This window comes from Salvelinus alpinus, chromosome 4 (genome assembly GCF_045679555.1).
Source record: "Salvelinus alpinus chromosome 4, SLU_Salpinus.1, whole genome shotgun sequence".
Taxonomy (NCBI): domain Eukaryota; kingdom Metazoa; phylum Chordata; class Actinopteri; order Salmoniformes; family Salmonidae; genus Salvelinus; species Salvelinus alpinus.
Window position 1 is genome coordinate 12,348,089 of NC_092089.1, and position 12,387 is coordinate 12,360,475.

A 12,387-nucleotide genomic window follows, 5' to 3' on the forward strand; every position below is an offset into this window, starting at 1 on the left:
TAATTCGTTTGCAAAGACTGAGTTTTGGTTGTGTCACAAATGGCATCCTATTCCCTACGTAGTGCAGTACCTTAGACCAAGTAGTGCACTACAAAGGGAATGGGGTGCCATTAGGGAGACAGTGTAACACTCTAACATCTGTTACTGATTCCTAGGAAAGTCAGTATTAGTTCCTGTTATTGTGAAAGCTAGAGCACTCACAACATACCTCTGATTCACCTGTTATCTACACCTGTCTGTTATCTACACCTGTCTGTTATCTACACCTGTCTGTTAACTACACCTGTCTGTTATCTACGCCTGTCTGTTATCTACACCTGTCTTATATCTACACCTGTCTGTTATCTACACCTGTCTGTTATCTACACCTGTCTGTTAACTACACCTGTCTGTTATCTACACCTGTCTGTTATCTACACCTGTCTGTTATCTACACCTGTCTGTTATCTACACCTGTCTGTTAACTACACATGTCTGTTATCTACACCTGTCTGTTATCTACACCTGTCTGTTATCTACACCTGTCTGTTATCTACACCTGTCTGTTAACTACACATGTCTGTTATCTACACCTGGCTGTTAACTACACCTGTCTGTTATCTACACCTGTCTGTTATCTACACCTATCTGTTATCTACACATGTCTGTTAACTACACCTGTCTGTTAACTACACCTGTCTGTTATCTACACCTGTCTGTTATCTACACATGTCTGTTATCTACACCTGCCTGTTATCTACACCTGTCTGTTATCTACACCTGTCTGTTATCTACACATGTCTGTTAACTACACCTGTCTGTTATCTACACCTGTCTGTTAACTACACATGTCTGTTATCTACACCTGTCTGTTATCTACACCTGTCTGTTATCTACACATGTCTGTTAACTACACCTGTCTGTTATCTACACCTGTCTGTTAACTACACCTGTCTGTTATCTACACCTGTCTGTTATCTACACCTGTCTGTTATCTACACATGTCTGTTATCTACACCTGTCTGTTATCTACACCTGTCTGTTATCTACAGCTGTCTGTTATCTACACCTGGCTGTTATCTACACCTGTCTGTTTAACTACACCTGTCTGTTATCTACACCTGGCTGTTATCTACACCTGTCTGTTATCTACACCTGGCTGGGTTCTCATGTCTGTTATCTACACCTGTCTGTTATCTACACCTGGCTGGGTTCTCATGTCTGTTATCTACACCTGTCTGTTATCTACACCTGGCTGGGTTCTCATGTCTGTCATGTCAGCTGGAATGAGCTGGGTTCCTATGTTTTTTATTAACCTTTATTTAACCAGGCAAGTCAGTTAAGAACAAATTCTTATTTACAATGACATCATGTCAGCTGGAATGAGGTTACTGAGGTTATTGGCTCCAAGGCAAATCGTTTTGTAATGCCTCTTCCAACAGCACTTTACACTGAGGATACGCCCCAAATGGAGCCCTATTCCCAATATAGTGCACTACTTTAGACCAGGACCCTATTCCCTATATAGTGCACTACTTTAGACCAGAGCCCTATTCCCTAATAGGGCACTACATTAGACCAGGGCCCTATTCCCTATATAGGGCCCTGGGTCTAATGTAGTGCACTATAATAGGGAATAGGTTTCCATTTGGAATGCAGCCTGAGCGGTCAAGTTAATTGTGTCTCTCTCTCTGTCCTGTGTAGGAGACTCTGTAGGCAGCTGTGGGGACCCCGGTACACCCGTCCACGCAATCAGAGAGGCCAGCAACTTCCACCTGCGTAGTAAAGTCCGCTTCACCTGCGCCGTGGGCCACACGCTGTACGGCTCAGCTGAGAGGATCTGCTTCCCCAACGGAACCTGGTCTGGGAGACAGCCCTTCTGCAAACGTGAGGCTTGATGGTGGACCGCGGACAGGGATGTGAATACTACATGTTGTAGAGAGCATGGAGGGTGGACCGGACAGGGATGTGAATACTACATGTTGTAGAGAGCATGGAGGGTGGACCGGACAGGGATGTGAATACTACATGTTGTAGAGAGCATGGAGGGTGGACCGGACAGGGATGTGAATACTACATGTTGTAGAGAGCATGGAGGTTGGTCCGGACAGGGATGTGAATACTACATGTTGTAGAGAGCATGGAGGGTGGACCGGACAGGGATGTGAATACTACATGTTGTAGAGAGCATGGAGGGTGGATGCATGTAACAGTTTACAGTAGGCACAGGAGCACACGCAGGAGTTCACGCAGGAGCACACGCAGGAGCACACGCAGGAACACACAACAGGAGCACACAGGAGCACACGCAGGAGCACACAGGAGCACACGCAGGAGCACACGCAGGAGCACACACAGGAGCACACGCAGGAGCACACACAGGAGCACACAGGAGTACACGCAGGAGCACACGCAGGAGCACACACAGGAGCACACGCAGGAGCACACGCAGGAGCACACACAGGAGCACACACACACAACAGGAGCACACGCAGGAGCACACGCAGGAGCACACGCAGGAGCACACGCAGGAGCACACGCAGGAGCACACAACAGGAGCACACAGGACAGGAGCACACACAGGAGCACACACAGGAGCACACGCAGGAGCACACAGGAGTACACACAGGAGCACACACACACACAACAGGAGCACACAACAGGAGCACACAGGAGCACACGCAGGAGCACACGCAGGAGCACACGCAGGAGCACACGCAGGAGCACACAACAGGAGCACACAACAGGAGCACACACAGGAGCACACACAGGAGCACACGCAGGAGCACACGCAGGAGCACACGCAGGAGCACACGCAGGAGCACACGCAGGAGCACACACAGGAGCACACACAGGAGCACACACAGGAGCACACGCAGGAGCACACGCAGGAGCACACACAGGAGCACACAACAGGAGCACACGCAGGAGCACACGCAGGAGCACACAGGAGCACACACACACACACAACAGGAGCACACACAGGAGCACACAACAGGAGCACACGCAGGAGCACACGCAGGAGCACACAGGAGTACACACAGGAGCACACAAACAATGAAAATGCAATTAGCTCTGTGTTCCGCACATTGTCCTTAGAAAAAGTCAGTGCTCAAAGCCAACCGACCAATATTTCTTCTCTTCCAGAATCCTTATAAAACCCTTTTATTTTTCAGCCTCAAGGCAACTTCTACTTCTGACGTAATTAATGACATTTTAAATATTGAATCGCAGACCACTTCTCTGCTGCAGTGCATAAATTACCTCGGGGGTTCGACCGGAAATGGCAGAGAATCTCTCGACAGCCTTCCCTGCCCCCCCGGCGGTTATAAACTCTCTCAGCCTCACAGACGCAACGACCACGACCACCGTGTCTCAAAGGGAACCTTGTTGTCTATTAAATGACCTTTGAACTACGTTGTGTCAAAAGGTAGAATAGAGTGGCAGTTGAGACATAAATGTCCTTTTTTTTTATTTTAAAATACGACAGGAACTCCCCGCTCATCCACTCTAGCCTTGACGTGTCCTGTAACTGAACTGATTTATATAGACGGTTAGTTCTATCCTCTATTCCCTGACAGGCTTGATCGTCTCCATGACTGACCTATGTCTGTTTCTGCTTCAGCTGTTTGAGCTAAGAGTGTTGACTGGTGTTTAACCCGGAGCAATGTGAACGTATCGTCCCCGGTGCTTTGTAATCTACTGAAACAGTGGGGGGGATGTTTACCACAGATTGAACATATTGTCCGTTTCCAAAATGGAACACTTTCCCCAACATAAGGGGACTTCTTTCGACCGGGGTCCATAGCACTGAAAGGGCTGAATAAGGTGCATCCCAATTGGCATCATATTTGATAGGGTCGATAGGGCACTACTATATAACAGGGAACACATTCAGAGCACGTTGAACCCCCTTTCAGAGGCCTCGTCATGTCAGGAAGTGATGGAGTGGGGAAACCTCTCCTTCCTACCAGATTCACCCTACAGCCTAGATGCCTGCCTCAGAAATCATTTGACAATTTTCCAGACAATTAAGTCATTTGAGAAGGCAAATCATTTTGGTCATGAAATATAATGAAGTGCTGGGGGTGGAGAGAAACACCGGGAAACAGAACAGATTCCTCTCTTAGTGTCCTGCTACCAAACATGACATTAATAATCATCTGCATTGGATGAGTCACATTTTATGTTTTAGAAAGACATTAGAAAGACATTAAATCAGTGTTTAGCAATTAGTGTTCTTGACCCCCCCTTAACTCTGTCTCTCGTTCTCTCTCTGTCTCTCGTTCTCTCTCTCGTTCTCTCTCTCTCTCTCTCTCTCTCGTTCTCTCTTTCTGTCTCTCGTTCTCTCTCTCGTTCTCGTTCTCTCTCTCTCTCTCTCGTTCTCTCTCTCTCTCTCGTTCTCTCTCTCTCGTTCTCTCTCTCTGTCTCTCGTTCTCTCTCTCTCGTTCTCTCTCTCTGTCTCTCGTTCTCTCTCTCTCGTTCTCTCTCTCTCTCTCGTTCTCGTTCTCTCTCTCTCGTTCTCTCTCTCTCTCTTCTCTCTCTCTCTCTCGCTCTCTTCTCTCTCTCTCGTTCTCTCTCTCTCTCTGTCTCTCGTTCTCTCTCTCTCTCGTTCTCTCTCTCTCTCGTTCTCTCTCTCTCTCTCGTTCTCTCTCTCTCTCGCTCTCGTTCTCTCTGTCTCTCGTTCTCTCTCTCTCTCTCGCTCTCGTTCTCTCTGTCTCTCGTTCTCTCTCTCTCTCTGTCTCTCGTTCTCTCTCTCTCTCGTTCTCTCTCTGTCTCTCGTTCTCTCTGTCTGTCGTTCTCTCTCTCTCTCTCGTTCTCTCCCTCTCTCTGTCTTTCTTTCTCTCTCTCTTTCTCTCTTTCTCCCTCCCTCCCTCTATGTCTCTCCTCCTCTCCAGCGGTGCACTGTGGTAACCCGGGGACCCCTGCTCACGGCAGTATTTTCCGGGTCGCCGGTACGACCTTCACCCACTCTGTAGTCTACTCCTGTATGGATGGATACCTCCTCTCAGGCACGCCCAGCAGACACTGTCTGGCCAACGGCACCTGGTCCGGCACCGCTCCTAACTGCACCAGTAAGTACTACTGCTACCTGGTCCAGTACCGTCTCCTAACTGCACCAGTAAGTACTACTGCTACCTGGTCCAGTACCGTCTCCTAACTGCACCAGTAAGTACTACTGCTACCTGGTCCAGTACCGTCTCCTAACTGCACCAGTAAGTACTACTGCTACCTGGTCCAGTACCGTCTCCTAACTGCACCAGTAAGTACTACTGCTACCTGTTCCAGTACCGTCTCCTAACTGCACCAGTAAGTACTACTGCTACCTGGTCCAGTACCGTCTCCTAACTGCACCAGTAAGTACTACTGCTACCTGGTCCAGCACCGTCTCCTAACTGCACCAGTAAGTACTACTGTTACCTGGTCCAGCACCGTCTCCTAACTGCACCAGTAAGTACTACTGTTACCTGGTCCAGTACCGTCTCCTAACTGCACCAGTAAGTACTACTGCTACCTGGTCCAGCACCGTCTCCTAACTGCACCAGTAAGTACTACTGCTACCTGGTCCAGCACCGTCTCCTAACTGCACCAGTAAGTACTACTGCTACCTGGTCCAGTACCGTCTCCTAACTGCACCAGTAAGTACTACTGCTACCTGGTCCAGTACCGTCTCCTAACTGCACCAGTAAGTACTACTGCTACCTGGTCCAGCACCGTCTCCTAACTGCACCAGTAAGTACTACTGCTACCTGGTCCAGTACCGTCTCCTAACTGCACCAGTAAGTACTACTGCTACCTGGTCCAGCACCGCTCCTAACTGCACCAGTAAGTACTACTGCTACCTGGTCCAGCACCGTCTCCTAACTGCACCAGTAAGTACTACTGCTACCTGGTCCAGTACCGTCTCCTAACTGCACCAGTAAGTACTACTGCTACCTGGTCCAGCACCGTCTCCTAACTGCACCAGTAAGTACTACTGCTACCTGGTCCAGTACCGTCTCCTAACTGCACCAGTAAGTACTACTGCTACCTGGTCCAGTACCGTCTCCTAACTGCACCAGTAAGTACTACTGCTACCTGGTCCAGTACCGTCTCCTAACTGCACCAGTAAGTACTACTGCTACCTGGTCCAGTACCGTCTCCTAACTGCACCAGTAAGTACTACTGCTACCTGGTCCAGCACCGTCTCCTAACTGCACCAGTAAGTACTACTGCTACCTGGTCCAGTACCGTCTCCTAACTGCACCAGTAAGTACTACTGCTACCTGGTCCAGCACCGTCTCCTAACTGCACCAGTAAGTACTACTGCTACCTGGTCCAGTACCGTCTCCTAACTGCACCAGTAAGTACTACTGCTACCTGGTCCAGCACCGTCTCCTAACTGCACCAGTAAGTACTACTGCTACCTGGTCCAGTACCGTCTCCTAACTGCACCAGTAAGTACTACTGCTACCTGGTCCAGTACCGTCTCCTAACTGCACCAGTAAGTACTACTGCTACCTGGTCCAGTACCGTCTCCTAACTGCACCAGTAAGTACTACTGCTACCTGGTCCAGCACCGTCTCCTAACTGCACCAGTAAGTACTACTGCTACCTGGTCCAGTACCGTCTCCTAACTGCACCAGTAAGTACTACTGCTACCTGGTCCAGCACCGTCTCCTAACTGCACCAGTAAGTACTACTGCTACCTGGTCCAGTACCGTCTCCTAACTGCACCAGTAAGTACTACTGCTACCTGGTCCAGTACCGTCTCCTAACTGCACCAGTAAGTACTACTGCTACCTGGTCCAGTACCGTCTCCTAACTGCACCAGTAAGTACTACTGCTACCTGGTCCAGTACCGTCTCCTAACTGCACCAGTAAGTACTACTGCTACCTGGTCCAGTACCGTCTCCTAACTGCACCAGTAAGTACTACTGCTACCTGGTCCAGCACCGTCTCCTAACTGCACCAGTAAGTACTACTGCTACCTGGTCCAGTACCGTCTCCTAACTGCACCAGTAAGTACTACTGCTACCTGGTCCAGTACCGTCTCCTAACTGCACCAGTAAGTACTACTGCTACCTGGTCCAGTACCGTCTCCTAACTGCACCAGTAAGTACTACTGCTACCTGGTCCAGTACCGTCTCCTAACTGCACCAGTAAGTACTACTGCTACCTGGTCCAGTACCGTCTCCTAACTGCACCAGTAAGTACTACTGCTACCTGGTCCAGCACCGTCTCCTAACTGCACCAGTAAGTACTACTGCTACCTGGTCCAGTACCGTCTCCTAACTGCACCAGTAAGTACTACTGCTACCTGGTCCAGTACCGTCTCCTAACTGCACCAGTAAGTACTACTGCTACCTGGTCCAGTACCGTCTCCTAACTGCACCAGTAAGTACTACTGCTACCTGGTCCAGCACCGTCTCCTAACTGCACCAGTAAGTACTACTGCTACCTGGTCCAGTACCGTCTCCTAACTGCACCAGTAAGTACTACTGCTACCTGGTCCAGTACCGTCTCCTAACTGCACCAGTAAGTACTACTGCTACCTGGTCCAGTACCGTCTCCTAACTGCACCAGTAAGTACTACTGCTACCTGGTCCAGTACCGTCTCCTAACTGCACCAGTAAGTACTACTGCTACCTGGTCCAGTACCGTCTCCTAACTGCACCAGTAAGTACTACTGCTACCTGGTCCAGCACCGTCTCCTAACTGCACCAGTAAGTACTACTGCTACCTGGTCCAGCACCGTCTCCTAACTGCACCAGTAAGTACTACTGCTACCTGGTCCAGTACCGTCTCCTAACTGCACCAGTAAGTACTACTGCTACCTGGTCCAGTACCGTCTCCTAACTGCACCAGTAAGTACTACTGCTACCTGGTCCGGTACCGTCTCCTAACTGCACCAGTAAGTACTACTGCTACCTGGTCCAGTACCGTCTCCTAACTGCACCAGTAAGTACTACTGCTACCTGGTCCGGCACCGTCTCCTAACTGCACCAGTAAGTACTACTGCTACCTGGTCCGGCACCGTCTCCTAACTGCACCAGTAAGTACTACTGCTACCTGGTCCGGTACCGTCTCCTAACTGCACCAGTAAGTACTACTGCTACCTGGTCCAGTACCGTCTCCTAACTGCACCAGTAAGTACTACTGCTACCTGGTCCAGCACCGTCTCCTAACTGCACCAGTAAGTACTACTGCTACCTGGTCCAGCACCGTCTCCTAACTGCACCAGTAAGTACTACTGCTACCTGGTCCAGCACCGTCTCCTAACTGCACCAGTAAGTACTACTGCTACCTGGTCCAGTACCGTCTCCTAACTGCACCAGTAAGTACTACTGCTACCTGGTCCAGTACCGTCTCCTAACTGCACCAGTAAGTACTACTGCTACCTGGTCCAGTACCGTCTCCTAACTGCACCAGTAAGTACTACTGCTACCTGGTCCAGTACCGTCTCCTAACTGCACCAGTAAGTACTACTGCTACCTGGTCCAGTACCGTCTCCTAACTGCACCAGTAAGTACTACTGCTACCTGGTCCAGTACCGTCTCCTAACTGCACCAGTAAGTACTACTGCTACCTGGTCCAGTACCGTCTCCTAACTGCACCAGTAAGTACTACTGCTACCTGGTCCAGCACCGTCTCCTAACTGCACCAGTAAGTACTACTGCTACCTGGTCCAGTACCGTCTCCTAACTGCACCAGTAAGTACTACTGCTACCTGGTCCAGTACCGTCTCCTAACTGCACCAGTAAGTACTACTGCTACCTGGTCCAGCACCGTCTCCTAACTGCACCAGTAAGTACTACTGCTACCTGGTCCAGTACCGTCTCCTAACTGCACCAGTAAGTACTACTGCTACCTGGTCCAGCACCGTCTCCTAACTGCACCAGTAAGTACTACTGCTACCTGGTCCAGTACCGTCTCCTAACTGCACCAGTAAGTACTACTGCTACCTGGTCCAGCACCGTCTCCTAACTGCACCAGTAAGTACTACTGCTACCTGGTCCGGTACCGTCTCCTAACTGCACCAGTAAGTACTACTGCTACCTGGTCCAGCACCGTCTCCTAACTGCACCAGTAAGTACTACTGCTACCTGGTCCGGTACCGTCTCCTAACTGCACCAGTAAGTACTACTGCTACCTGGTCCAGTACCGTCTCCTAACTGCACCAGTAAGTACTACTGCTACCTGGTCCGGTACCGTCTCCTAACTGCACCAGTAAGTACTACTGCTACCTGGTCCGGTACCGTCTCCTAACTGCACCAGTAAGTACTACTGCTACCTGGTCCAGTACCGTCTCCTAACTGATCCGAAATGACAAACAAAATGTCCGAGAAGTAAAACTGTCTGTTAGTTATCCCGAGCTGAAACTAAATGACTGTCTGAAAAGTAAAACTGTCTGATAGTTATCCCGAGCTGAAACTAAATGAATAAAAAGATACAGTATAATGTTACGGTAATATAAAATGCTAAATAGCAGCTAGCCGTAGATGTTGTTGCCACTATCTGTTAGACTGCCTTTTATCTCAACTCATCTTCACTAACGAGCCCCATATGTTGTAATTGAATTATGTTGTGTCAATCTATATTCAATTTGCCCTATACTAACATCTTTAACAGAATTACATTTCTCCCAGAGCATCATTACTCTTGTGTCTGACTAATTGAAGTACCGACAAGATATAGAACAGGGGGAGGAAGAGGAGGAGGAGGAGGGAGGAGGTGGAGGGAGAGGAGGTGGAGGAGGGAGGAAGAGGAGGAGGAGGGGGAGGAGTAAGGGGAGGGGGAGGAGGGAGGAGGTGGAGGGAGAGGAGGAGGAGGGGGAGGAGGAAGGGGAGGGGGAGGAAGAGGGGGTGGAGGGAGAGGAGGGAGGAGAAGGGGAGGAGGGAGGTGGAGGAAGAGGAGCGAGGAGGTGGAGGATGAGGAGGGGGAGGAGGTGGAGGAAGAGGAGAGGGAGGAAGGTGGAGGAAGAGGAGGGGGAGGAGGGAGGGGGAGGGAGGAGGTGTAGGAAGAGGAAGGGGAGGTGGGTTTCAATTTGGGACCAAAATGAGTCTCTGGAGAGAGAAGTGATGCTTTCCAGGGAGCCTCTCTAGTCGCTCTGAGACAGTGATCAGACAGGCAGAAACGTTCAAGTCTGTATCTGCAATGCAACCTTATTCCCTATGTAGAACAGTGCTGTTGACGACCCTATTCCCTATGTATAACAGTCCTGTTGACGACCCTATTCTCTATGTAGAACAGTCCTGTTGACGACCCTATTCTCTATGTAGAACAGTGCTGTTGACGACCCTATTCCCTATGTAGAACAGTGCTGTTGACGACCCTATTCTCTATGTAGAACAGTGCTGTTGACGACCCTATTCCCTATGTAGAACAGTGCTGTTGACGACCCTATTCCCTATGTAGAACAGTGCTGTTGACGACCCTATTCTCTATGTAGAACAGTGCTGTTGACGACCCTATTCTCTATGTAGAACAGTGCTGTTGACGACCCTATTCCCTATGTAGAACAGTGCTGTTGACGACCCTATTCAATATGTAGAACAGTACTGTTGACGACCCTATTCTCTATGTAGAACAGTGCTGTTGACGACCCTATTCCATATGTCGAACAGTACTGTTGACGACCCTATTCCCTATGTAGAACAGTGTTGTTGACGACCCTATTCCCTATGTAGATCAGTCCTGTTGACGACCCTATTCCCTATGTAGAACAGTGCTGTTGACGACCCTATTCCCTATGTAGAACAGTGCTGTTGACGACCCTATTCTCTATGTAGAACAGTCCTGTTGAAGACCCTATTCTCTATGTAGAACAGTCCTGTTGACGACCCTATTCCCTATGTAGAACAGTCCTGTTGACGACCCTATTCCCTATGTAGAACAGTCCTGTTGACGACCCTATTCCCTATGTAGAACAGTGCTGTTGACGACCCTATTCCCTATGTAGAACAGTGCTGTTGACGACCCTATTCTCTATGTAGAACAGTGCTGTTGACGATCCTATTCCCTATGTAGAACAGTGCTGTTGACGACCCTATTCCCTATGTAGAACAGTGCTGTTGATGACCCTATTCTCTAGGAATAGCAGGGTCCCAAAAGTAATGCTCTATATCAGGAATAGCAGGGTCCCAAAAGTAATGCTCTTTATCAGGAATAGCAGGGTGCCATAAGTAATGCTCTATATCAGGAATAGCAGGGTCCCAAAAGTAATGCTCTTTATCAGGAATAGCAGGGTCCCAAAAGTAATGCTCTATATCAGGAATAGCAGGGTACCATAAGTACTGCTCTATATCAGGAATAGCAGGGTACCATAAGTACTGCTCTATATCAGGAATAACACAGATACCATACCTGTTAATATACAGTAGTCTGACTCTGTTAGTTAGGACCACAGATACCATACCTGTTAATATACAGTAGTCTGACTCTGTTAGGACCACAGATACCATACCTGTTAATATACAGTAGTCTGACTCTGTTAGGACCACAGATACCAGACCTGTTAATATACAGTTGTCTGACTCTGTTAGGACCATAGATACCATACCTGTTAATATACAGTAGTCTGACTCTGTTAGTTAGGACCACAGATACCATACCTGTTAATATACAGTTGTCTGACTCTGTTAGGACCACAGATACCAGACCTGTTAATATACAGTTGTCTGACTCTGTTAGGACCACAGATACCATACCTGTTAATATACAGTAGTCTGACTCTGTTAGGACCACAGATACCATACCTGTTAATATACAGTAGTCTGACTCTGTTAGGACCACAGATACCATACCTGTTAATATACAGTAGTCTGACTCTGTTACGACCACAGATACCATACCTGTTAATATACAGTAGTCTGACTCTGTTAGGACCACAGATACCATACCTGTTAATATACAGTAGTCTGACTCTGTTAGTTAGGACCACAGATACCATACCTGTTAATATACAGTAGTCTGACTCTGTTAGTTAGGACCACAGATACCATACCTGTTAATATACAGTAGTCTGACTCTGTTAGTTAGGACCACAGATACCATACCTGTTAATATACAGTAGTCTGACTCTGTTAGTTAGGACCACAGATACCAGACCTGTTAATATACAGTAGTCTGACTCTGTTAGGACCACAGATACCATACCTGTTAATATACAGTAGTCTGACTCTGTTAGTTAGGACCACAGATACCATACCTGTTAATATACAGTAGTCTGACTCTGTTAGTTAGGACCACAGATACCATACCTGTTAATATACAGTAGTCTGACTCTGCTAGTTAGGACCACAGATACCATACCTGTTAATATACAGTAGTCTGAATCTGTTAGTGAGGACCACAGATACCATACCTGTTAATATACAGTAGTCTGACTCTGTTAGGACCACAGATACCATACCTGTTAATATACAG

At 48.4% G+C, this 12,387-nt stretch overlaps 1 protein-coding gene across 1 annotated transcript in view; it reads left to right on the forward strand.

Annotated features, from left to right (window-relative positions):
- LOC139572868 (CUB and sushi domain-containing protein 3-like) overlaps positions 1-12,387 on the forward strand; it is a 1,528,140-nt gene that overhangs the window by 1,422,652 nt on the left and 93,101 nt on the right. The window contains exons 58-59 of the mRNA XM_071395690.1: positions 1,684-1,866; positions 4,878-5,054. Of these exons, the coding sequence (XP_071251791.1) occupies positions 1,684-1,866; positions 4,878-5,054 (360 nt within the window). The remainder of the gene's footprint in view (positions 1-1,683; positions 1,867-4,877; positions 5,055-12,387) is intronic.